This window comes from Vulpes lagopus, chromosome 10 (genome assembly GCF_018345385.1).
Source record: "Vulpes lagopus strain Blue_001 chromosome 10, ASM1834538v1, whole genome shotgun sequence".
In the NCBI taxonomy this organism is placed as follows: Eukaryota; Metazoa; Chordata; class Mammalia; order Carnivora; family Canidae; genus Vulpes; species Vulpes lagopus.
In genome coordinates, this window is record NC_054833.1 from 62,476,679 (window position 1) to 62,504,256 (window position 27,578).

Genomic DNA, 27,578 nt, shown 5'->3' on the forward strand with positions numbered 1-27,578 from the left:
AAAATAAAATGGCAGACAAGACAGAAGAAGGTGGAAACCACTCTGAAAGCAGGACACTGTGGGGCATGTGATTTTCAAGAAAGGACAGGTGGGCAGGTTAGGTACATGTCACACCTGACACAACTGAAAGTAGGTCAATACTACTGACCGCTTCCTAATATCTACTGACAAAATGAGATAATGAAGATCATGTTAGGGACGCCTGGGTGGCTCAGTTGGTGAAGCGCCTGCCTTCGGCTCAGGCCCGACCCAGGGGTCCTGGTCCCTCATCTGGTTCCTTGTTCAGGTGGGAAGGGAGCCTGCTTCTCCCTCTGCCCCTCCCCCCCCCCCCCCCCCCCCCCCCCCCCCCCCCCCGCTCTCTCTCTCACACTCTCTTTCAAATAAATTAATCCCCTCACACACACAAAAAGAAAGACACCAGGGATGACACACTTACCTGAAAGAATGCCCAGCACTAACCAAGCTCTCACACCTGGACACCAGGTTAGCAATTTCCTGACTCTTCAACTGAGTGATAAACTTGGTGAGTACGTGATGATCAGGAAGGAGCTCAACCACCATTTAGTCTTCTATGGGAAAATGCACTCTGAGTTACAGTTAAAACACAGTGACGCTATAGACACAAATAAGGAGCGACTTTAAGAAGTTTATTTATAAAACGAGGGACATTTGAAGTTAATTTTGCACCCGTCTGACAACACGTGCAAGCTCTCTGGCCCTGTCCACTGCCCCTACTGTAACAGGAGACCTGCTCTAGGACCCCCACCCCCAAAGTGCTGACCTGAGGCCCCTCCCAAGAGCAGCAACTGTAGCTGATCCAGTTAAACACTCCCCAGACAGCACTTGTAAAACAGGAACTCCAAGTGATATGTTTTTCTCCCCAAGGGGTTCAAAACAAGAGAGGAGCTGAAAGATGAAGATTGTTCTTTCTCCTAATGCAGAAGAAATTAAACCAACACAAAAGCCAACCCAGAGGCCAACATGTCCTTCCAGTCCAAAGCCGTGTTCAGATAATTCTCTAATCCATGAAAAAGAGAGAGAGAGAGAGAGAGAGAGAACAGGGCTGGTCTTTAAGAGATGCAATTTCTCCAGATGGCACAAAGTATTTTTAAACAGCCCAGGGCCAGAACTGGGCTATGGGAGCCTGCCTACGGAAAGGGCTTCTTTCCTAAATGTGATCTTTGATGTTTATCAAGGCTCGAGCTCCAGCTGAAACTCTTCCCGCAGCGGGAACATTTATATGGTTTCTCTCCTGTGTGAACTCTCTGATGCCGATTAAAGTTTGATCTCTGAATAAAACTCTTCTCACAGATGGGACATTTATAGGGTTTCTCCCCCGTGTGGATCTTCTCATGATGACGCAATCCTGAGAAGTCACTAAAGCCTTTCCCACAGTAATCACATTTACAAGGCTTCTCTCCTGTGTGGATCCTCTGATGCTTCACAAAGTCTGAACTCCGCAGAAAGGCTTTTTTGCAGGTGGGGCACTGAAAGTACGTCTCTCCGGTGTGAGTTCTTTGGTGAAAAACAAGCTGAGAATTCCTGTAAAACGTTTTTCCACACTCCCTGCAGGTGGGGAGTTTCTGGGCCATGGGGGCTCTTGGCTGCCCTTTCGGAGAGGCCTCTCTCTTCTCCTCCAGCCACAACAGGGACAGTTCTTCTGGATGGGGATTGGCCAAATGCTGTTTCCCAGAATTCCTTCCTTGAGGCGAGAGCTGGCCCACTGGCCCCTCACCTTGAAGATTTTCCAGAGCCTCGGGGAGACTGTCCCCTTCTCCAAAGCATCTCGGTTCATCCTCACTGAGGAGGCCACTCAAGGAAGCCTGCGAAGGTGCCTCTCCTGACACTTGGCAGGAGACGTCGGAAGTTTCCTGGCCCCTACAATTTTCCAAATTCAGGTTCTCTTTGTCATTCTCCTGCCTGTCTCCTGGAAGAAAGAAGATTTGAAATTGTTCAATGTGCACACTCCACCAATTGAGCCAGCCAGGCGCCCCCAGCAGTGTGTATTTGAGGCCCAAGAAAAACAAGTGTTATTATATAAGGGTGTTACTTTGAAAAATGATTCATTTTTTTTCTGCTTATACATAAAACATTAAGTTTGATCACTAAAAACAATTTGGAGAGAAAAACAGAAAGAAAACCAAATCAACCTCAATCAAACCACTCAGAGGTGGCAACCATGATTATACTTCTCCTACAGTGTCTGTTCAACCTATACATATGTATGTATGTGAATGTTTTATTTTTTCTTTACATAATTGATACCATACTGTCTACACAGTTCCACACTTGGCTTTGTGGCATTTAAATTGTAAATGGCCAGATTTATGAATTCCACATGGATTCTCCCATTTACAGGTAACATAAAACTTAGGAAATGCATTACAATGTCACTTTACTGTGGCTTTAATGCACAGCGAGGCTGTCGCATTGAAGTGGACCCTTGGCCTGGGCCTGAATGCAGCATCCATCCACCTGTGCCTCACTAACTCGAGTTAACAGTTAAAATGTCGTTCTTCTCATAATGTAAGTTTTTGGTTATTACCACTACATGATACAAATAGTAAAGGCTTTTATTTTGGTGGCTGAATTTGTTTCCAACTTTTATAAATTACTTTCTTCCCACAGATCTAAGGTCTTCAAATTATCTGCTAGAGACCCCAGGAATCTGCTAATGAGGGAGATCTTGACTTGTTAATTCACAGAGTCTTACAACACATTCCTCTCAAATGACAAAGGCACTGTTGTCTTTGGAGAAGTCTTTATAAATATCATTTTAAAGCTGAATAATGGTCCCATCATGGAGATGTCACCATAAACATAAAATACTAAGCATACGATTTACTGAAGGAATTCTCCTACTGTGGAAACTGAAGTTGTATGTTGTGTTTTTGTTACTATAGATAATGCTGCGATTTTTCTTCGTACATGTTGGCCCACATTTCTGACCACTCCAGGTTCCTTGAAGTGTTGCTACCCTGTCACCTGGCCTGAATGCTGTTTCTGAGGTTCGTGATGCTGAATGGTGAATCCATCTCCAGAAGGACCATGCCATCCCCTGGAGTGAGCACCTGGGCTGAGCGAAGCAGACTGTTCCATACTTAAGTCCTGAATATTTCTAAAATATTGGCCATTGAGAGCAGTGAAAAGAAATAGTTTTTCACTGTTAGAAAGGGATTAATTCCTTAGTTAATAAAGGATGCATTTTTTTTCACATTTATGAGCTATTTTTCCTAAGACTGCTGTCCATTTTTTTATTGGGAAAGTCATTTTTTCTTATTAACCTGTACTAACTCTATATTAAGAAAAATAATCATTTACCCAACATGTTAATAAACAATGTTTTTCACCAGTTTAGGTACCTTAATTTTGCTTGGGGTTATTTATGTATAAATGTAAGTCATGGGGGCAGGTATTTTTAAAAATACTCCAGTCTATTATGATCTTTTCCTTAACAGTTTTCTTCTGTGGCTTTTTTTTTTTTTTTGTATATTTTTTATTGGAGTTCGATTTGCTAACATAGAGTATAACACCCAGTGTTCATCCTGTCAAGTTCCCCTCCTCAGTGCCTGTCACCCAGTCACCCCATCCCCCCCCCCCCCCCCCCGCCCACCTTCCCTTCCACCACCCCTTGTTCGTTTCCCAGAGTTAGGAGTCTCTCATGTTTTGTCTCCCTCTCTGATATTTCCCACTCATTTTCTCTCCTTTCCCCTATAGTCCCTTTCATTATTTTTTATATTCCCCATATGAATGAGACCATATAATATTTGTCCTTCTCCAATTGACTTACTTCACTCAGCATAATACCCTCCAGTTCCATCCACATTGAAGTAAATGGTGGGTATTCGTCGTTTCCATATCTGTGGCTTTTATACTGATAAAATCTTCCCCACCCCAGATGAGGGTCAAATATTCACTCCCTTGCTTATTATGATTTTCATATTTCATATCTTTTTCATCAAATTTAAACTGATTCCTTAAGAGCACTGCTCTGTGAAGAACCCTCCTCCCATGCATGGGCCTGCGCTGCCTCTTCCTCCATCACATGCTAAACCCTCATATAGACCAGCATCTCTTCTGAGACTCCCTTTTGTGTTCCATCCGTCTGTGGGCCTATTTTTATATCAGTATCCCATCATTTTAATGACTTTGACTTTCTTTTTTTTTTTTAAGATTTTATTTATTTATTCATGAGACACACAAAGAGAGGCAGAGACACAGGCAGAGGGAGAAGCAGGCTCCATGCAGGGAGCCCGATGTGAGACATGATCCCAGGACTCCAGGATCACGCCCTAGGCCAAAGGCAGGCACTAAACTACTGAGCCACCCAGGGATCCCTGACTTTGACTTTCTAAAATGACAGATTCTTTTTTTTTTAACCCAGGCTCCATGCCCAACATGGGGCTTGAACTCAGGACCCAGAGATTGGGTGGCATGTTCCACTGACTGAACCAGCTAGACTCAAGTAAGACTCTCAACATTTACAGATCTAATGCTGATGAAACATTCTTCCAAGACTCTTGTATTCTTGCAGTATTCTTCCAGACAAGTAATAATGATTCATTTCCTCCAATTTATTTTTTTTTATTAATCCCTTAGACTTTTGATCAGCAGTGAGTATGTGGCTTCTTGAGGTTTATTCCCCTGCTGACCTGCTTTAACTATGAGCTAGTCTTCCATATGGCCAAACAAACAGCATACATGTGCTCTCCTGATGCTTTTGCCCCCTTGATATGAGTCCAGGTCTGGCAGGCCAGCTAACTGTTGCGTCTTTTTTTTTTTTTTTTAAGATTTTATTTATTTATTCATGAGAGACAGAGAGAGAAGCAGAGACAGAGAAGCAGGCTCCATGCAGGGAGCCCGATGCGGGACTCCATCCTGGGACTCGATCCCAGGACTCCAGGACCACGCTTTGGGCGGAAGGCAGGCGCCAAATGGCCAAGCCACCCAGGCATCACTAACTTGTTGTGTTTTTAAGACAGGACCAGTCCTTTCTGGTCCTGTTACTTGTTCCCCCAGGAGTCTAGGGCGCATCCCTGTACCCCTGGCTCTGGCATCAACTTTCCACAGGGTTCCTCACATACTCCCTTCCAGTCCAGCCTGGACATGCCTACTTCCCTGGCCTCTCTTCCCATATATCCTCTCTTTCAAGAACCAAGAGTAGCATTTCTTTGCTCTATGAAAGCAGGCTAGCTTTATAGACTCTCCGCAGTCTCTTTCAGGGTAAGATCTAATGGGACCATGCTGGCAGGTGGATTGAAGGAGGAGGGGGAAAAAAAAAGAATGAGTAGGGATATGTGAACTATATATCACAAATGAAATCCCACTGCAGAGGAGCATATGGGAAATCTCTGTACCTTCCACTCAATTTCCCTATGAACCTGTAACTGCTCTGGAAAAGAAAATCTAGTAAAACAAAAATCCTACTGCAACAACCACTAAAGCAGTGTTTTCAAACTTTTTTTGTCTGCCACCTACTGTAAGAAATATGTTTATACTGAAATACAGAACATACACACATATTTGGAACAAAAATTTCCTGAAATGCTACCTATCCTGACATCTGATAGTGTCTATCTGCATTCTGGCATTTTCTATTCAGTCTTATCATTGCAATTTTTTAAATGCTGGTTGCAACCTAGAAGAGGATTTCACAATACACTGGTCATGAAACGCAGTTTGAAAAATATTGCTCCAAAGGAATCCTTGTGAAATAGTAGTACAATAAACACATCGGTTAGAATTAAAAATCGTCTGTTTCATTTGATGCTTGCTGTCTCTATAGCATATCAGCAAAGGAACATAATTAATTTGATCCCACTGGAGAGAAAGAATGACTTGTCATAAAATTGTCATCCCTGGTCCTTTTCTTCTTCTAATTCTAGGATCTTTTGTCTACGGAGAAAGGTGTGTTGTGGGATGGAGTGTGCAGGTATGCACGACAGGTAGGTGTTATGTAACTGCAATGTTTTAAACAGAGTGCCGCAAACAAAGGGTGATTGCTATGTTACAATAGAACAAAGTCACACATTTCTTCCTCTAGGATCTTAAAATACAGGGTTTATAGGAAGTGTTTATCACCGCTGCTATCTAGTGCATGTTAGGTGCTTAGAGATTAATTAAACATGTTTTTCTTTTTTAAACATGTTTGTTTTGTCTTAATCTTCATTTCACTCCTACCGGAATAAAGAAAGAAGAAAAACACAAGAGTCAGGAAGGGCAGTAACTTTTTCACATCACCTTTTTGTTCAACTCATACCTGGATTGGTATCAATCTATCCTAACCTTAACTCGCTCTGAGAAAGCAAGCTGTCATGGCACACAAGACTGCAGGCAGCAGGTCCAATGTGTGGTCTGTGTTCCACGATGACTTAGTATGAATCAATGGCCCCACACCAGACGTGAGGAGACTCAACCTCAGCATTCTCACTGGACCAACCAGATCACGGCCAATCACAGACAAGGGCACAGACCTCAGTTCCTAGTACATCCCCTGCCACCTCCAATTCAATGACAGGAGGTCAGAAACGGCTCAGGCCCAATGAAAGATCGCTCACCTATGAGGGTGGGTCTTGGGATCTTCTCGCTGACATGAAGGTGCAATCCTGCCAGTTCTTCCCCATACTCTGCGGAATTAGTCAGATCAGACTTGGAACTGGAAATGCCTAGCACAGAGAGAGAATAGGAAGATGAATGGGGAGAACTGGGGACCAACCTGTGTCTTTCAAAGGTGCAACTTGACTGTGACAGGGAAATATGAAGGATCTGGAGATCCCTCAAAACACTTATGTTAAGAGGTGTCTGCCTTCCACACCACCTGGCAGGCTGGTGCAAGGCTCTTGAATGAGTCCCCCCAAAGGTTGGCTGAGACAGCGCAGGTTAGCGGCCCAGAGCATGGACTCAGTCGGCCACATTGAGTTGTCATAACTCAGCACTTACAAGCTACGTAACAGTGAGCACATGGTTTGACCTGACACTCACTTTGATCATCTCCAACACGGGAAAACCATCATATACCTTGTAGATTTAGGGAGTTACCACATGGAATGCACCCATTAACAGTTTGAGGCACACGGAATCCTTCCAATACAAGGAAGCTCTCACTAAACATGCCCAATGCCCTCCCCTTCATCCAGGGAACTTCAAGTGGAGCAGCTACCTCTAGAGGGACACAGGAAATGTTTAATGTAAATTAGACAGACATCAGACAAATGCACGCCCTCACCTCCTGAGACCATTTTCCCATAGGTCTCCAGCATGAGATCCCAGTACTGCTCCTTCTGAGTGGAATCCAGGTGCCTCCACTGCTCCTAGAAAGCACACAAAACCATCACTCCACTACAGGTTTGTGAGCCAGCCTTCCCCACCTAGAGGGAAGTGGAGCAAAACAGTAATGTGCCCTAGAAGCCTGGTCATCAGAAGATCTAAGGAAGGGTACCTGGGTGGCTCAGCCAGTTAAGTATCTGCATTCGGCTCAGATCATGATCTCAGGGTCCTAGGATTGAGTCCACATGGGCTCCCTGCTCAGCAGGGCGTCTGCTTCTTCCTCTGTCCCTCCCTACTGGTTGTGCTCTCACTTGCTTGCTCTCAAATAAATAAAAATCTTTAAAAAAAGACAACAATCTAAGGAATCTTGGGAGGTGGCTCACCAGAAGAGGCCAAGGGGAAAGCTACAGCCTCCTCATCACTATTTCTTGCCCTCATTAGAAAACATTTAGGTTTAAGTTCTGGATTATTTTCATTTGCACATATTTAAGAGTGAAGGACACAGAGGCCTTTTCTACACTGTCTTCTTTTTTTTTTTAAACTCAGTGCTTATAATAGAGATCATTGAATGGTAGGAGCCTGATAGTCCCAATATCTCATTAAAATCTGGAAATTCAAGAGAGAAAAAAAATTAAAAGGGAATTTGTTGAAAATGCAAATGCAAATCAGCAAAAAGGTGGGAAGAACCCACAGGGAAGCTAGCTGCATTGTCTGACACAGATCAGTGGGCTCAGAGCAGATGCTGCCCCCATGCACATTTGGAAATCCCCCAACAGTTCTGAGTTTAAGGTCTAACATTAGCCCACTTTTCCTCCCACTGAATAGAAAATCAATGGGTTCTCTGGAGCAAGGTATGCCTCAATTATCCACAAAACATGCCCTTCTTTTCCTAGGAAACTAGGAACACTGCCTAACTGGAGTCTCCTCCAGTGAATTCAAATCCCGATCTTTCTCCTGAGGTGCTGACTAGACTCAGTCTGTGCAGCAGTGTAATTAATAAATAGCCCAGCCCTTGGAGTCAGACACACAGGATTTCAGGTCCCAGCCTTGCCACTGCTACCTGTGTGATCTTAAGTAAGTTATGTAACCTGAGTCTCCATCCTCACCTGATCATAGTACAAAACTCAAAACCGAACACATAATGCGTCACTTGTTTTCATAGCACTCCACTGTACTTTCTCAGTCCCCAGGGCGATGCTCAAGACAGAGTAAGCACCAGATATGTTGTTTGGGGGAAATAAAGCCCTTGGCAAATAACTCCTCAGAAAGTGATATTTATTACTATTATTATCTTACAAGTGGTCTACAGGTCTCCTAGACTCCCCACCAAGGGGTTTGCAGTGGGAATTAAGGGGTTCTGTGCACTTTTAGGAACCTCAAAGTCAATAGCCATCCATTATTATTATTATGAATAGACAGCTATGAGGAGCAAAACTAAGAAGAGAATAAGATCCTCTTCTGACACATGGTACACTCAGGGAAACCATTCTCCATCCTAAATCAAGCCTGCCCCACTGCACATCAAAGGGAAGCAGAAAGACCTGAGAAAGAATAAAGATACCAAAAAGTCTGCAATGAGCAAATACTAAGCAAAAATTTTTAAAAGCTAGATTGCTTGGATTTTTTTTTTTTAGGATAAAAATGTGAAAAGCAGGGATGCCTGGGTGTCTCAATCAGTTAAGCATCCAACTGTTGATTTCAGCTCAGGCCATGATCTCAAGGTGTGAGATCAGGTCCCACATAGGGTTCTGTGCTCTGCAGAAAGTCTGGTTGAGATTCTTTGTCCCTCTTCTCCCCACCCCGCTCATGCTCTAGCTCTTTCTCTCTCGCTATAAAGTAAGTAAAATCTTTAAAAAAAAAAAAAATGTGAAAAGTGACTTAAATAGATTTCACCATATACTTAAGTATTAACTATAACTACACTTTTAATTTGAATTTTAATTTAGAACTTTTGATTGTTAAAGAAATTCCTTGAGTTGTGAGCTTATTTTGTTAATCTGTGAGTGAAGTGATTTTTAACAACCTTCTGAAAATAACCAGTTTGAGCAAACACTGCTGAATACGGGATCCCTCAGTCTTTTTGATCAGACAACATGGACCGCACCGCAGAGAGTAACAGGCATGCCCAGCACAGTGACTGCTCGGCTGCCTGGCCTGCTGGACACACGGCCAGTTCTGTAGGCACCAGAATAGGAGCTCCCAAGGACGGTACAAGTCAACCAAGAGTGCAGCTACCAAAATCCCCAAGGGCCACTATCAGCTCATTCAAAACTCTGAAAAAATGCTTCTGGAGGGCTCTAAACAGCATACTTCCACATGAAGCCACCTCACTCAAGGAACTGCCTGCCAAGAAGCTAGGGGTTCATGAATAAACATCTACACATGACACAACTGCATCCATCTTGCCTTTTTCTCATTTTTATATTAAGAAAGGGGGAAAAAAATCTCAGTTCCTATTCTGGAAGGACAGAAGTATAGAATTTTTTTTTTTAATTTTTTTATTTATTTATGATAGTCACAGAGAGAGAGAGAGAGGCAGAGACACAGGCAGAGGGAGAAGCAGGCTCCATGCACTGGGAGCCTGATGTGGGATTCGATCCCGGGTCTCCAGGATCGCGCCCTGGGCCAAAGGCAGGCGCCAAACCGCTGCGCCACCCAGGGATCCCCAGAAGTATAGAATTTAATGAAAAAGCAATCTGGATTTTGTGTGAAGACAGCACCACCTTGTGGGTCTGTGAAACACTGCACAACTGACTTGCCCAAGTTTGCACTGTTCCTCTCCAGGTTGAAAACACAGGAATGTGAGTAAATATGTCCCCGAATCTTGGTGAGGCTCTAACTCAGTCATGGGTTCTAACAATGAAGAAGCACTGTGTAGGGATGCTACTTCATTATTCTGGCATTATTCACGAGGCTCCTAACCTATAAAAGAGATCAGAGGACATGATTACATCTATTTCAATATCACCTTCAATTAACAAAGCATCCATTAAATATCATGGTCCTTCTGATGCAAACTGCTTTTGTTACAGTTCAGAGCAGGGATACTGGGATTGGATAGGAATGACCTTTGTTTGGATTGAGTGGCTATTAATCAGTTGTCTGTGCAATATAGGGAAACACACGCACAGTACCCAGAGCAAGTCACAGTAAATGTTATGTATAGTCAATGCTTAATTCTCCTAGTTAAAACACAGTTCATAAACTGTATATGCCTTTCATATGGATACTCTGTTCGTAAATTGTATATGCCTTTCATATGGATACTCTGTACTTTCTACAGAAGCAACAATAAGCCTCCATGTCTGCTTGAAATATTTCACAGAATACCCAAATCCTTTGACTACAAAACTCCCTACCTAACAGTTTGGTTTCCAGGTATCTGGAAAGTAGGAAGACAGGTACCTTTGAGTCATTAAAAAGATCTGTGCCTCTCCTGGACACGCCTGTCCCTCTCCTCAGGGCAAACTGTAAAGTCAGTATCCTGGTTCCTACCCTTCTCTGCCTGGGAAGCTGAGGCTCAGACCTGGCTTGAGCATCACATCAAATACCACCTATTTACTGGCTTCCCTCCCTTTACCTTCACTCTAAAGTACCTCAGGAGGCAAGTCCCAAGAAGGCTTCCCCAAAGGTTTGAAACATGCTGTGCTCAAGGTATACAGGTTCATTCCAGAAAAACTTTATTTTTAATCAAACGCAACTTTTCAAAACTGTTAACTACATGTTCAAAATAAACCTGTTCCAAACTTGTTTACAGAAAATATGGGAGTAACAGAGACCAGATTTACCTTCTCGCCTCAAGCAACTGAAAAATAGGACAAAATACATGACACAATGGTTTGCAGTCATCACCTGAGAGGCAGAACAGAACAGAGATCCCTCAAAGTGAGGAAACAAATGAGGTGAGCCCTGCCACTGCCCACAAACTTGCTGCCTGGAGAGAGCACCCCAAGAAGCACAAGCAGGGGAGCCAGGTGGAGTCAGGCAGCCCCTTCCCCCTTAAGCTGGCAGAAGGAGCTCAGAGTTTGGGGAGGTGAAGGCAGTTATAGTTAACAGGGCAGAAGACCAGAGTCTTCTGAACAGAGAGAGAGCTCCAGAGATGTGCAGAGGGTCCCCCACAAGTCTGAGAAATATCCCACAAAAGAAGCAGAGGAAATAGAGCTTGCATAGTGCTAAAAACAGTTATTTTCCACCAGCCAGAGTAGAAACCCTTGTACATCAAGCAGCAACAGGTAGAAAACACACAAGGGTATTGCCTCAGTAGTGGGAGAAATTCACCCAGACTAAAGGCTTCTCTGGTGCCATAACACAAACTATGTCCAAGTAACTCAACCATATGCCAGAGCGAAGCCCAACAACATTTATAGGAATGTCAAAATACCCAGCACCCAACAAGGTAAAATTCACAAAGTCCAAGATCCAATCAAAGGTTGCTGGACATACATAAAAAGTAGCAGGAAAACATCTCAAAATGAGATCAAACCATCAAAACTGATTCAGAAATTATACAGGTGATAGATGAGTAGACAAGGACATTAATACAGATGGTACAGCCATACCCTACATGTTCAAGAAAGTGTAGGAAAGACTGAGACAACCTCAAGAGAGCTAACATATATCTGCACGTTATCATTATATACAGCCCGTGGAGATGTTATTCTCAAAGTCCACAAAGAAGAGGAGAAGGAAGGGAGACAGAAAACTGTCAGAGAAATACTGGCCAAAATTTCCCAAATCTGTTGGAAACCATATACCCACAGATCCAAAAATCCCAAAGAATCCCAAGCAAGAAACATGAAGAAAATGCTCCAAGGTCCATCATAGTCCAACGGTTAAAAACCACTAAAAAAATGTGAAAAGCAAGAAAAATACAATACATGCAGAAGAACAAAGGTAAGAGCGGAGATGGCATGATTCTGTGTTACATAAGATTCTGGAAAATGCAAACTAACAAATGTAAAAGAAAGCAACTTGTGATGGCCTCAGGATCTCAAGATCGGGGAAGGAGTGAGGGACCACAAAAGGGCAAAAGGAAACCATTGGGCATAACAAGTATCTTTATCATCCTGACTGTGGCTGTGGTTTCACACGTGTGTGTCTGTGTCAGAGAGTTACCAAATTGTACACTCGAAATATGTGTAGTTTACTGTTTGTCTACTAGGCTTCCATAATGGTGGAATTAGGTGGCTGGGGGAGGCCACCTGCCCCACATTAGACAGAACCATTCAAAAGCTCAGATGGACTCCTATGGGCGAGGCCTAGACCAGGAAATGAAACAGAGCCTTTTCTCAGCATAACCCGAAGAACAGGAAAAGGAGAAACAAGAGGGCACTTCTTCCAGGACCCAGATCCCTCATCGAGATGATTACTCAACATTCTGCCCCAGGGGATATTGCAAGACTCAGGGTTCATTCTGTGGGTACTGTTCTTGTCCCTGCAAGGCTGTTCCTCTCTACTCTTTTTTTTTTTTTTTAAGATTTTATTTATTTATTCATGACAGACATACAGAGAGAAAGGCAGAGACACAGGCAGAGGGAGAAGCAGGCTCCCTGCAGGGAGCCTGACATGGGACTCGATCCCCAGTCTCCAGGATCAGGCCCTAGGCTGAAGGCAGCTCTAAATCGCTGAGCCACCTGGGCTGCCCTCTATTCTGCTTCTAAGGACGCACCCCTTCCACCCTCCCAACTACCAACACCCTCCAGCCAGGTCTGGGGTGAGAGAGGCAGGGTGGGAAGTCAGCTCACCGGAGATGCTGCTTGGAGAAAGGAGGCTCCGAAGTCCTGGTCTCTGATGAGCCTTTCCTCGGGTGGGGCAGGAGGCGGGGCAGCAGCCATCACTGAAGTGAAGAACAGAGTTTGAAGACTTTAGAAGTCATTGTAAACCACCCCCAGAGGGTACAGATGAAAATCGTCACAAATGAGAACTGACCTGATGCCTGTCCCACCATCCATGATGTCAAGACTCGTATTTACCTACCTCTCTAACAAATTCCAACTCCCCCCCAACCTTCCAAATAGTCTTGTCCGTATTTTCCTCCTCCCTTCTTTCCCCTGCCTCAAAACCAAAATTCAATTGGTCTGGCCCAGTCATAAAGGAGATTCACAGACTGAATCTCCACATCAGAGGGATTCAGTAGGTCCACCCTGTTTCCAAACTTTCCAGAGATACTGTCATCTGAGCAGTGTGTCATTTTCAACTCACTCTTAGGCCTACAAACCACAGTCCCCAAAATTCCCCGAGAGAGTACGGCACATGACAAGTAACTGGCCCTCACCTAATTCTTGTTCCACGTCACACTCCTCTTTCACAGTATGGCCTGGTGGCTCCAGAGGCCTGCAGGTCGAGTCATGAAGTCCCAGCTCTGGAGGCATCACTTCAAGATGGCGCTCCATTCCCCCCACATGGCAGCTTGCAGATTCCATCTTCTCTGATAAGATTTCCTGTCCTAGAACCTGGATGCTGATCTAGAGACCACATATGACGAATTACAGAAAGATTCAGACTGAGGAGCTCTAAAAGAAACAAAGCTAATGCTCCATAACATACAAGAAGGTAGTCCTTAGGGACATGGAGCAGGGAAATAGAAAACCAGCAGGAACCTGTGAGGAAAACATCCTAAGAGATGTAGAACGGCTGAGGCCTGAATCAGGCCTGGGAGGCCCCGAACATGCCATTAATCATGTGTTTCTACAGGATAATCTCTGTCAATTAAAATTCAAACTTCTTAAACATGTTAGTATAAAGATGGAATGGATAAGAGACTTTATCTTCTATCTGCAATGATGAGAAAGCATTAAGTCAGAGAGTCTTAGAACTCAGTGAGCTATGTGGATATACTGATGTGGTATAATAAGAAACAGGTATTTGGTCTTTGTCCCAGGTTCCTGGAATTGCCTCAGGGACAGGAGTGACAGGACAACTTCCATTATTCATAGTGAGCCCCCTTCAACTACACCTGAGTTTAGGCTACGAGGGTGACACTCAGTGGGCCCCAGACAGTTCAGGAGAGAGGCTGGTCATCAGAGGAACCATTCAGGTCATCAGAGGACTGAACATGCAGCCCCAACCCTCAACCTCTGAGGAAGAGAGAAGAGCTGGAGATTTTCAATCACCGATGGCCAATGGTTGATCTAGCATGCCTAAGTAATGAAACCTCCATAAAATCCCTTCAAGTATGGGGTTCGGAGAGCTTCTGAGTAGGTGACCACACACAAGTGCTGGGAGGATGGTGTGCGCCGACATGCCATGAAAGTCCTATGCCATCCCTATGTCCTCCTTTTGACTGTTCCTGAAACATGCCCTTCTTCATAAACCAGTAAGTATAAGTGGTTTTTGCTTCAAGTTCTATGAGCCATTCTAGTAAATTAACAAACCTGAGGAGGGGGTGGTGGGAACCTCCAAATGTACAGCCAGTCAGTTTTAAGCACACCTGGGGGATCCCTGGGTGGCGCAGTGGTTTGGCGCCTGCCTTTGGCCCAGGGCGCGATCCTGGAGACCCGGGATCGAATCCCACGTCGGGCTCCCGGTGCATGGAGCCTGCTTCTCTCCCTCTGCCTATGTCTCTGCCTCTCTCTCTCTCTCACTGTGTGCCTATCATAAATAAATAAAAATTAAAAAAAAAAAAAAAAAGCACACCTGGCCTGTGTGACTGAAATGGGAGCAGTCTTGTGTGGCTGACCCTTATCCTACTGGGTCTGCCGACCCCAGAATATCAGTGTCAGATTTGAAATGAACTTTAAGACACCTAACTGGTATTGGTAAATTGGAGAATCGACTGTTAGTGTGGAAAATCACACGCATGAAGAAGTCAGGAAAAAAGACAGCCCACCTGGTAAGACCCCAGAGGAGCCCTGCGCACCACTGGCAGTTATACCCTCCACTTACCCATTGCCACAGTCTCCGGGGGTCTCCCCTCAAGCTCTCCACAAGGGTCACCGCCTCCTCTCCGCTGCCTGGACACTGTTTCCGCACCCACATCTGGATCTCCCCGGGCAAGATGGTCAGGAACTGCTCCAACATGAGGATCTCTAGGATCTGCTCCTTTGTGTGAACCTCTGGCTGCAGCCACTGAAAACAGAGTTTCCGAAGTTGTCGCAGAGTCTCGTGGGGCCCAGACATCACCTGGTAACGAAACTGCCTGAAGAGCTGGCGTGCAGTCTCGGGGTTAGAGAGCTCCCCTCGAGGAGTGGCATCTGGTCCAGAGAATGGGGAGTCCTCTGCCTTTGCCAGTGGCGGCAGCAGGAGCAAGTCCTGCCCCAGCTCGACAGGCATCATCCGGCTTGGCAAGTCCTTCTTGGTGAAGTGTTTCCGGGATGGAGTTGTCTCTGGGGAGGACCAAGTCTTCAGTGAGGTTCTCACAGGTACATTAGAGAAGGAATGAAAGCCAGTGCTGGAGAGAGGAGAGGGGCACATTATCAGTAAGAATAAATGCACATGACCCACCTGAGAAAGATCATAAACTTGAAGCCACCATGCAAATAGCTCATACTCTATCTAAACCGGCATCCTCACGCTAACCGCTTTACAACACTCTCTCTCTCTCTCTCTCTCTTTCTCTCTCGTTCTTCAAACACGCAACCAAGTAGAAAAATAAAATGCATCAGTGGAAGCATTTTCACTAACTGGCTTACAAGCAAATGGCTCTTCTGCACAACACTTCCTTACCTGCATATGGAAGTCTATAGACTAGAAAGTAAAGCTGAACAAAGATATCATAGAAAAGCTAACGTTGAAATAATCTGATGCTTCCATAATAAATAGGAGGTTAAAGAGAATAAATTAATTTTTCCCCAAAAGATGTAATGAAATTTCTAGGTAACCTCTTTTGAGTGCCACATGGAAAACTGGACTATTTGGAGAGCACCTGGGTGGCTCAGTTGGTTAAGTGTCTGCCTTCAGCTCAGGTCATGATCTCAGGGTCCTGGGATTGAGTCCTGTATCTGGATCCCTGCTCAGTGGCGAGCCTGCTTCTCCCTCTCTCTCTGTTGCTCCCCCTGCTTGTGCGCCCTCCCTGTTTCAAATAAATAAAATCTTTTTTAAAAGATTTAAAAAAGAAAACTGGACTATTTGGGAATTTAGGAAAAACTTGTCACAACTGAAAGTTTCAACCCTCGGCTTAAAGAAGACTTAGAACAAAGAGTGACTACCTCAGAAACATTCCTATGGCCTTGAACTAAGTGAGCACTATTTTATGGTGACTGGTATAAAAATTTAGAAGACAGTAACTAAGTGAAAAGAAATATTAAATGACAAAGTTAGTATTTAGAAATGTTTATTGTGCTATCATACATGTACTATTTCTAATTAACTTTTTTTTTAAGATTTTATTTATTCATGAGAGACACAGAGAGAGAGTGGTTGAGCATCTGCCTTTGGCTCAGGGCGTGACCTTGGGGTCCTGGGATCAAGTCCCATATCAGGCTCTCCACAGGGAGCCTGCTTCTCCCTCTGCCTGTGTCTCTGCCTCTCCCTATCTCTCATTAAAAAAAAAAAAAAAAAAAATCTTAAAAAAAAAATGTTTCAAGCAAAATGGAAAGTCTGTGTGGGGTTTCCCTGTAAGCCCAGGGCTGGACCGCACATGGGCAGGGTGAAACTATGCAAAAGCACACTTGCTACAGGGTTAAGAGCAAAAGAAATACAAAATGCTAATCAGAGATGAGAAATATTGGACTTTTTGACCATTGAGAAAGGAGACCTCACTAATACACAAAGCATCCTGAGATACCAGAAAGGCCACATGTCAGGAGTAAAGACCACACCCTAGAGTAAGACCTACTCTAAACCTGCCCTAAGAGAGCCTAAAGCCAAGCCTCAACAAGATGGACAGAGGAAACCCAGCCTATTGGTCTAGTGTGATCAAGTTAGAAGGCCTCAGGATACACTTCAGGCTTTCTAGAGATCTGTCCTAACAAGGTATAAAACCAAGCTAATTCCAGTCAAAGATGATGTGTCAGTAACTCAATTACCTGCTAGAACAAAACTCAATACTCTTCAGAGAAAGAGAACAGAATCTTAGCATCTACGATGTGCCATCCACAATGTCCTATTGGATATTGAAAGATGTTTTTACTGGATGTGGAAATCTGGATTAATGATTCCACAACATGATATTAAACAACGAATAGGTCAATCAAGAAATCAAAGAGGAGGGACGCTTGGGTGGCTCAGCGGTTGAGCATCTGCCTTCAGCTCAGGGCATGATCCCCGTCCCAGGATAGAGTCCCACATCAGGCTCCCTGCATATGAAACCTGCTTCTCCCTCTGCCTGTGTCTCTGCCTCTCTCTGTGGGTCTCTCATAAATAAATAAATAAATACATACATACATACATACATACACACATACATACATACATACATAAATATCTTTAAAAATATATAAATCAGAGAGGAAATAAATACATGGAGACAAATGAAAATAATACAATGGATCCAAATCTTTGGGATGTAGAAAAGCAGTTCTTAAGAAGGAAGTTAGAGCAATACAGTCCTACTTAAAAAACAAAAATCTCAACTAAACAACCTAACCTTACCTAAAGGAGCTAGAAAAAGAACAAAACCCAAAACCAGTAGAAGGAAATAGTAAAGATTAGAGCAGAAATAAATGAAATGGAGGGACACCTGGGTGGCTCAGCAGTTGAGCATCTGCCTTCCGCTCAGGGCATGACCCAGGGGTCCTGGAATCAAGTCCCACATCAGGCTCTCTGCAGGGAGCCTGCTTCTCCCTCTGCCTGTGTCTCTGCCTCTCTGTCTCTCTCATGAATAAATAAATAAATGGAATGTTAAAAAAAAAAAAAAGGAAAGAAATGAAATGGAAACTAAAAAAAAAAAACGATAGTACAGATCAATGAAACTAGGAGTTGGTCCTTTGAAAAAAAATCAACAAAACTGATAAACCTTAGGGTGCCTGGGTGGCTCAATCAGCTACATGCCCAACTCTTGGTTTCAACTCAGGTCAAGGTCTAAAGGGCCCTGAGCTCCAGCCCTGCATTGGGCTCCATACTCAGGGGGAGTCTGCTGGAGATTCTCTCCCTCTGTCCTTCCCCCACTTGTACCCATGTGCTTTCTAAAATAAATAAATCTTTTTTAAAAATTGATAAACCTTTAACCAGATTCATTAAAAAGAGACAGAGAGGCAACTCAAACAAATAAAATCAGAAATGAAAGAAGAAAAGTAACAACTCAAATCACAGAAACACAAAAGATTACAAAAGAATATTATGAACAATTATATACCAACAAACTAGACAACCTAGGGGGAAAAAATGGATAAATTCCTAGAAACATACAACCTTTCAAAGCTGATTCAAAAATAGAAAATTTGAATGAACCAATTACTAGTAATGAAATTAGTAATCAAAACACTCCCAACAAACAAAAGTCCAGTATCAAATGGCTTCACAGGCAAATTTTAGCAAACATTTAAAAAAGAGTTGATAACTATTCTTTTCAAACTATTCCGAAACATGGAAGAGGGAGGAAAACTTTCAAGATTCTACAATACCAGCACTATCCTAATACTAAAATCACAGAGACACAAAAAAAGAAAACTACAGGCCATTATCTCTGATAAACATTGATGCAAAAATCCTCAACAAGATATTCGCAAACCAAATTCAACAATATATTAAAAAAATCATTCACCTCAACTCATAAAACAATGTAACACATCACATTTAACAAGGAAAAAACCCCATATAATCATCTCAATAGATGCAGAAAAAGCATCCAACAGAATGCATCCATTCATGATAAAAATTCTCAACAAAGCAGACTTAGAGGGAACACACATTTTTTTTTTTTTTAAAAGGCCATATATGAAAACCCTGAATCTAACATCATACTCAGTGGAGAAAAACTGATAGCTTTTCCTTTAAGATCAGGAATAAGACAAGGATGTCCATTCACCACTTTTATTCAATATAGTACTAGAAGCCTTAGCTGTACTCACCAGACAAGAAAAAGAAATAAACAGCATTCAGACTGGTAAGGAAGAAGTAAAACTGTCACTATTCGCAGATGACATAACAGTATACACAGAAAACCCTAAAGTCTCCATCAAAAAAATGATTAGGACTGTTAAATGAGTTCAATAAGATTGCAGGATACAAAATTAACATATAGAAAACTGTTGTGTTTCTATACACTAATAATGAAATAACAGAAAGAGAAATTAAGAAAATAATCCCATTTACAATTGCGTGTAAAAGAATAAAATACCTAGGAATAAATTTAACCAAGGGGGTGAAAGACCTATACTCTGAAAACTAGAAGACATTTTTGTTTTGTTTTTTAATTTTTTTTTTAAATTTATTTATGATAGTCACACAGAGAGAGAGAGAGAGAGAGGCAGAGACACAGGCAGAGGGAGAAGCAGGCTCCATGCACCGGGAGCCCGACGTGGGATTCGATCCTGGGTCGGAGCCCGACGTGGGATTCGATCCTGGGTCTCCAGGATCGCGCCCTGGGTCAAAGGCAGGCACTAAACCGCTGCGCCACCCAGGGATCCCTAGAAGACATTTTTGAAAGAAACTGAAGACAACACAAATGGAAAGCCATATCATGCTCATGGACTGAAAGAATATGTTTGAAAAGCCCATACTACCCAAAGCAAACTACACATTCAACGTAATCCCTATGGAAATAATAACAGTAACTTCCACCCAACTAAAATAATTATTTTTTTATTTTTTTAAAATTTTTTTTCAACTAAAATAATTCTAAAATGTGCATGGACCCACAAAAGACAACAAATGACCAAAGCCAATCTTTGAGATTGAGCCAATCTTGAGACTAGAGATATCTCTGTCCCAGGATTTTAAGATCTACTACAAAGTTATAGCAATTAAAACAGTATGGTACTAGGATGCCTGGTGGCTCAGCGATTTAGCATCTGCCTTCAGCTCAGGGTGTGATCTCAGGGCCCGGGATCAAGTCCCACGTCTGGCTCCTTGCAGGGAAGCCTGCTTCTCTCTCTGCCTGTGTCTCTGCCTCTTTCTCTGTGTCTCTCATGAATGAATAAATAAAATCTTAAAAAAAAAAAAAAAAAAACACCTGTATGGTATTGACATGAAAACAGACATACGGATCAATGGAACACAATAGAGAGCCTAAAAATAAACCCACATCTATGTGGTTAATTCATCTACACAAAAGAGGCAAGAATATACCATGGGGAAAAGACGGTCTTTTCAGTAAATGGTGCTAAGAAAACTGGACAGCTACATACAAAAGAATGAAACTGGACCACTTTCTCATACCATGCTCAACATTTAGCTGAAAATAGATTAAAGACCTAAATGTGAGACCCAAAACCATAAAACTCCTAAAGGAAAACACAGACAGCAAACTCTTGGACACCCTTAGCAACATGTTTATAGATATATCTTCTCAGGCAAAGGAAATAAAAGCAAAAATAAGCCACTGGGACTACACCAAAAAAGACAATGTGAAAGACTAATAATCATATCAGTAATCACATTAAATGTAAATGGATTATTAAACACTGAATTATAAAATAAAGATTGCCAGATTTAGAAATGGCCCAACCTTACGGTGTCTACAAGAGATATTTAATACATAAAGATGCAGATAGTTTAGAAACAAAACAATGGGGAAAAGACATCCTATGCAAACAGCAAGCATACAAAACCTGGTATGGTTTTATTAGTATCTAGGCAAGAAACTTCAAGAAAAAAAGAAAAAGGAACATTTCATTATGATAAATGGGGCCAATCATTTAGAACACAAAACCCCAAAAGTATATACACCTAGTATCAGGTCTAAAGGGACAAATCCTCATAGTTGATACAATGAGAAGACCAAAACAAACAAACAAACAAAATCAGTAAGGCTACAGAAAATCTGAACACTATAAACCAACTCAATCTAACAGACATTCAGACAACAACCACAGAATACACATTCATTTCAAGGTCATATGAAACATTCACCAGAGAAGATCATATGCATAAATAAATTTCAAAAGACTAGAATCCCAAATAATGTATGCTCTGACCACAGTGCAATGAAATTAGAAACCAGTAAGACATCTAGATGCCAATACATGTATTAAATAACTAATACAACCTACGGCCAAAGAAAAAATCATAGTGGACATTAAAATGTTTTATTTGCCTTTTTTTAAAAGATTTTATTTATTTATTTGACAGAGAGCACAAGCAAGAGAGTGGCAGGGGGAGACGGAGGAGTAGAGGGAGAAGCAGACTCCCCACTGAGCAGGGAGCCAGATGTGGGGCTAGATCCCAGGATCCCGACCTGAGCAGAAGGCAGACACTTAACCAACTGAGCCACCCAGGCACCACAAAATTAAAATGTTTTCATATTAATAGTGAAAACACATTATCAAAATTTATAGGTGATCACTAAAGCTCTAGAGAAAAAAATGTAGTTTTGAATAAATTTGTTAAAAAATTGAACAAGGGACACCTGGGGGACTCAGTCAAGTGTCCTACTCTTTTTTTTTTAAGATTTTTATTTATTAAAAAAAGATTTTTATGTATTTATTTGAGAGAGAGGGAGAGAAAATGAACGGGAGGAGGGATAGAGGGAGAGGGAGAAGCAGACTCCCCACTAGCAGTGAGCCCCACGTGGGGCTCAATCCCAGGACCCTCAGATCATGACCTGAGCCCAAGGTACACATTTAACTGACTGAACCACTGGGTGCCCCAAGTGTCCTACTCCTGATCTCAGGATTGTGAGTTCAAACCCTGAGTTGCCGGGCACAGAGTCTACTTTAAAAAAATTTTAAAATAAGGTGCCTGGGTGGTGAAGTCGGTTAGGCAGCCAACTCTTGGTTTCAGCTTAGGTGGTGATTTCGGAGTCCTAGGACCAGGTCCTGCTTTTGGCTTTATGCGCTTAGCACAAGGTCTGCTTGGGGTTCTCTCCCCCTCTCCCTCTCCCTTTCTCCCTCATGCTTTAAGATAAGTAAATAAAAATTAATAAATTTAAAATAAATAAAAATCTTTCATTATCTAAATCAATTTTCCTGAGTTTCGAATAACAAGTAGAAAGATTTCAGATAGCAGGAGACAGATGGGTAGACTTACTCAAATGTTTTTGCTTCCTGAACTAAGAGAGCAGTTCAGGTAACATTTAGGGAAAATTAAAAATCATATAAAATACTTAAATCTGCTTTCAGTAATTCCACCCAAACAAAATGCTAAGAAAAACGTACCAAGGGGATCCCTGGGTGGCTCAGCAGTTTGGCGCCTGCCTTTGGCCCAGGGCATGATCCTGGAGTCCCAGGATCGAGTCCCATGTTGGGCTCTTTGCATGGAGCCTGCTTCTATCTCTGCCTATGTCTCTGCCTCTCTCTCTCTCTCTGTGTGTGTGTGTGTGCCTCTCATGAATAAATAAAATCTTTTTAAAATAATAAATAAATAAATAAATAAATAAATAAATAAAGCAAGACCCCATGTATTAACCAGAGTTCTTCAGAAAAACAGAACAAAATATATGAATATTCTGAATATTCTCATGAATTAATGAGTAAAATCTTCAAAATAAAATATCTCAATTATTCCCAAATTACTTTACAGAGGGTATAGTTTAGAGTCCATGATTTCATGAGTATCTACTCCTACTATGAAAAAAACATTTCAAGTGATCCCCAACGTGTAGTTGTGATTAAAACTGTGATAGGGACACCCGGGTGGCTCAGTGGTTGAGCATCTGCCTTTGGCTCAGGGCATGATCCCGGGGTCCCAGGATTGAGTCCCACGTCGGGCTCCCTGCATGGAGCCTGCTTCTCCAACTCTGCCTGTGTCTCTGCCTCTCTCTCTGTGTCTCTCATGGATAAATAAATAAAATCTTAAAAAAAAAAAAAAAAACTTAAAAAATAAAACTATAGCAAATAGGGGCACCTGGGTGACTTAGTCGGTGAGGCATCTGCCTTTGGCCCACGTTGTGATCCCAGGGTCGTGGGATGGAGCCCTGAGTTGGGCTCCCTAGGCAGGATCCCTGCTCAGCAGGGAGCCTGCTTCTTCCTCTTCCCCCTGCTCATGCTTTCTCCCTCTCGCTATCTTTCTCTCTCTCAAATAAATAAATAAAATATTTAATTAAAAATCTTAAAAAAATAAAACTATAACAAACGAGAGTGAACTTCACATGCACAGTAGGTAAGCATACTTACTATACATATGCATACGAGTAGCTCTTTGTTGTGTACATACTACTGACAAACACTCTTTCCTTAAGCAAACTTTAGCCAGGCTCCCACAGAGGCCTGGCCTTTTGGCCCTTCTAGTCCCGTTTTAGCAAGAATCTTGGCTGACTGAGTCCAGTTTAGGGAAAGTCCGTCACCTCTGATTAGCTGGCCAAATGCTACAGCAACCATGGTATCTGACCAGCCCGGATATCTGATCAAATGCTTTCTCACCCAGGCCTGCCTTCAGAGGGAAAAAAAAAAAAAAAACAAACCCCAGTCCAGTGGGTTCAGGGTTCTTCCCTCTACCCGTGATGTCAATTTCCATCCACTGCCCCCTCCCGCCCGGCCCCCGGCCCCCCCCCGCTAGAATTCTCCACTCCTTGTTGCAGACCGCAGCCCCCAAATCGCTCCCTGCTCCTGCAAAACCGCGTCGCAGCAGCCCCGCCCCCGAAGACACTCCTGCCTTACCGTCTCCAAGGAGCGTCCGAGTAGTTACTTCTCCAGCACTGCGTATCAGCTCCATATTAGGCCCTGCTCATGCCATTTCTAGTCCTCACGATGCCCCTGCAAGGCAAGCATCATCGTGGACCCATTAGGAGGCTCCCTGGCTCACAAGGGGCGGCCGCGCGAGAACCCAGGTTGCTCCAAGCGAGGCCTGCGCTCCGGGAAGGCGAGCTGCCAACTTTGGGGGGCTTGGGGGGCGGGCCCGTGGGCCGTCGCACACGCCGAGGTGGGGCGCTCCGCTCGCGGCCCTGTGCGCCCCGGAGGCCGGGGCAGCGCTCCCCACCCGGGCATCCTCCACCCGCGCACCCCGGGGAGAGACGCTCCGCGCATCGGCCCACGGAGGGCCTCCTCTGTCCCAGCGTTTCGCGGAAGGCGGAGGACGCGGCCGGCTTCGGGGCGGGTCCAGGGGCGTGCGTGCCCGGGGAGTCCGGCGGGGTCCACAGGCTCCGGGCCGCGGAGCCGGGTCGAGGGGCTGCAGGGGCCCCGCTGCCCCTCCTCCGCACCCGCCGCGTCCCCGCGTCCCCGGAGACCGTGGGTGGCGCGTCCTCCAGCCCCGCCGCCGCTCCCCGGGGGCCGGCCGAGCCCCGAGCAAACGCGGGCCCCGCCAAGCTCGACCCCGGGCGGCCGCAGCCAGACCCGTCCAGCCCGGGCGCGCTCACCTCGGCCCGCGGCGCCGGCTCCGGAGGCACTTCCGGGAGGGGGGAGCTGCGCGCGCCCGCGGCGTCGGCGGCGTCGGCGGCGTCGGCGGCGGGCGGCGGGGCGGGGCCGGCGCTGGGGCGCGGGCTCCGATTGGCCGCTCGCGTCGCTCCGCCCCGCCCCTCTCGCGTCGCCCCGCCCCTCTCGCGGGCTCCTGGTCCCCGCAGCCGGCCCTCGGGTCGTTGGTTCCAGCCTGGTGCGCTGGCTCCTCCGCCCGCCCCCGAGCGGTGGGCTAGCGAGGCCCTCCTCTGGGCCAGGCACTGGGCCAGGCGCTGCGACGATCCACCAGGATAATTCCCTGGTCCGTCGCAGGCGCTGTGCGGGCCCCACGCCTTTGCGACCCCGCAGGTGCGGCAGGTGCTTAGGCAGGGGGGTCTCGCTGGCTGCCCTTCCATCCCCCCTCCCCTCCCTCCCCTACCTTTGGGCTCCCTGCTGCATTTCATTTCCTCCATCTCTCTCTCTTTTTTTTAAGATTTTATTTATTTATTCGTGAGAAACACAGGCAGAGGGAGAAGCAGGCTCCCTGCGAGACTGATCCCAGGACCCCGGGGTCACGACCTGAGCCACCCAGGCTTCCCCAGTCTCCCGCTGTCCTGCAGCTCTAACTCACACCAACTCTGCGTTTCCTGGGCGCTTTCTTCCCACTTCCCTATGTTGGAATTCAGCGAGGTACTAGCTAACCTGTCTTCCCAACTTTGCCTTCGTCTGTCTCCCTCCTCCTGCCTTCACCAGGCTCTACTTGGACAAGAATGTCATCATCCTCCCTCCCCTCCTGAAGTCATCAGAAGTCTGGAAGTGCTATGATTTTGCCTCATCTCTCAGACACCACCCCCACCCCACCCCCATTCTCCACCTCTGTCTCTTTTTCACATCCATCCTGCACGTGGACACAGCTGTCATTTTGATACTCAGCAGCACTGATACAAGTATCAAATCCAAATCTGGGAGATGGGACTCCTACTGTGTATCATATGTGTGCTCAGTCTTGGGTGATTGGCAAACTGGGGAAGCGCTCAGAAACAAGAGCTGCCCTGGCTCACATCATGTAGAGGAAGTGGAGACACCTCCTCTGAAGAAATAAGGCTTTGGAAGAAGGAGGAGGTGTGAATCATGAGATCTTTACAGATCTGAAATACTAACCAGTGGAAAAGGGATTTAACGTGTTCTTCTAGGTCCCAGGGCCTGAACAAGACCCAGCATGTGAAAACTATTTCAGCTTAACCCAAGTGGAAATTTATCTAAAGTTGACTTGTCAACAATGCTACTTTATGAGTTCCTGAACAGCAGGGTGGCGATTTATCAGGAATATTTTATTTTTTATTTATTTTTTTATGTAATCATGAAAGACACAGAGAGGCAGAGACATAGGCAGAGGGAGAAGCAGGCTCCCTGCAGGGAGCCCAATGTAGGACTCGATCTCAGAATCCCAGGATCACACCCTGAGCCAAAGGCAGATGCTCAACCACGGAGCCACCAGGTGCCCCTATCAGGAATAATTTAAAGAGATACCTTGGTGGCTCTTTCTTCTGACACAAAGGGCATTACTTTTAGGAAAGTCAAGAGATAAGCTGATTTGGAAAGAGATGATGTGCTCTTATCTTCAACATTGAAGCTTTTAGCTGTTCAGTACCCAAGGAAGATAACAGTAATTCAAATTCAAAACCTTTCCTTGGGCCTTGGATAGTTTGTGAATCTGGTGGAAGCTATAAATCCTTGCCCAAGGAAATGCCCATACACATCTATGACATTTTCCACACCAATTCAGGGAGTTCCCAGAGCTCTGAAGCCCACCCTCAGAACCCATGAAACTCAGAGTAAAAACTCTAATGCTGATAGATGGCTCCTGACATTGAAGTGACGCTCAGTACTTTAACAATTTCTTTATAAACTGGCAACCTAAGGGGCACCTGGGTGACTTAGTCCATTCAGCGTCTGACTTCAGATCAGGGAATGATCCCAGAATCCTGAGATCAAGTGCAGAATCAGGCTCCTTGCTCTGTGGGGAGTCTGCTTCTCCCTCTCCCTCTGACCCTCCCCCCTACTCATATTCTCTATCTCTCTCTCTCTAATGAATAAATTTTAAAAATCTTTTAAAAAATAAAAATAAACTGACAACTTGAGGTGAAGCATGAAATGTCCCTTCTTTCTGAACAGACCGAACAATGAAATATATTAAAAGTTGGGAGATATCTACCTCAGTTTAGGAAATTATGGAAAAATATAATCTATTTCCATTAATTTATTCACTCGCTCATTCAGCAAATATTTTTCAGATGCCTCCTGTGCCCAGCACTATTCCAACACCTGGCTATCCAACAGTGAACTAAAAAAATAGCGTTCCTGCTCTCGGAAGACTTCTGTTTTGTGAAAGAGTTGGACAATTAGATACACAAGTAATAATAAACATGTTGGATAATGGCAAGTGTTGTGGAGAAAATTAAATCAATGTGAGAGGACATGTACAATGTTAGGAATGGAATATAATTTAATAGAACAATCAGGGAAGAGTTACCTGATAAGACAACTGATAAAACAACACAGAACCCAGAGCTGAACTGAAGGAGCAAAGGTTGAGGATATCTGGAGGAGCTTTCCAGTCACAGGAAATAGCAAATGCCCAAGTCCTGAGACAATGAGTGAAAATAAGAGAAGAGGTATGAGGAATCCTGGGACACATTAACATGTTGGGTCAAGAAGATAAGGAGGACCCATCAAAGAGAGAGAGAGAGATCAAGGAGCACTGAGGTAGGAGAAAAACAAAGACAGAGTGATGTCCTGGAGCCCAAGTGTACAAAATCTTCAAAAAAAGAGAAAGAGTCAGTAAATTAACTGAATCAAAAGCTAGTGATAGAAGGTACAATGAAGATTGATAATTGACCCTTGGTTTCAGCAACAAGGGAATCACTGGTGACCTTAACAAGAGTAGCTGAGGGTGGAGAAAGCCTG

At 44.2% G+C, this 27,578-nt stretch overlaps 1 protein-coding gene across 2 annotated transcripts; it reads right to left on the minus strand.

Annotated features, from left to right (window-relative positions):
• Positions 1-633: 633 nt before the first annotated feature.
• Positions 634-24,649, minus strand: ZNF18 (zinc finger protein 18). Of its 2 annotated transcripts, none has more exons than XM_041772825.1 (8): positions 24,596-24,649; positions 23,901-23,996; positions 15,151-15,655; positions 13,541-13,730; positions 13,011-13,102; positions 7,226-7,310; positions 6,558-6,665; positions 634-1,927 (listed from the first exon to the last, which is right to left on the minus strand). In XM_041772825.1, exons 3-8 carry the CDS (start codon positions 15,538-15,540, stop codon positions 1,149-1,151), a joined length of 1,644 nt encoding a protein of 547 aa, XP_041628759.1. In that variant the 5' UTR covers positions 15,541-15,655; positions 23,901-23,996; positions 24,596-24,649; the 3' UTR covers positions 634-1,148. The 2 variants fall into 2 exon arrangements, with proteins under 2 accessions (XP_041628759.1, XP_041628760.1); XM_041772826.1 differs by lacking the exon at positions 24,596-24,649 and adding an exon at positions 24,243-24,381.
• Between the last annotated feature and the right edge of the window lie 2,929 nt (positions 24,650-27,578).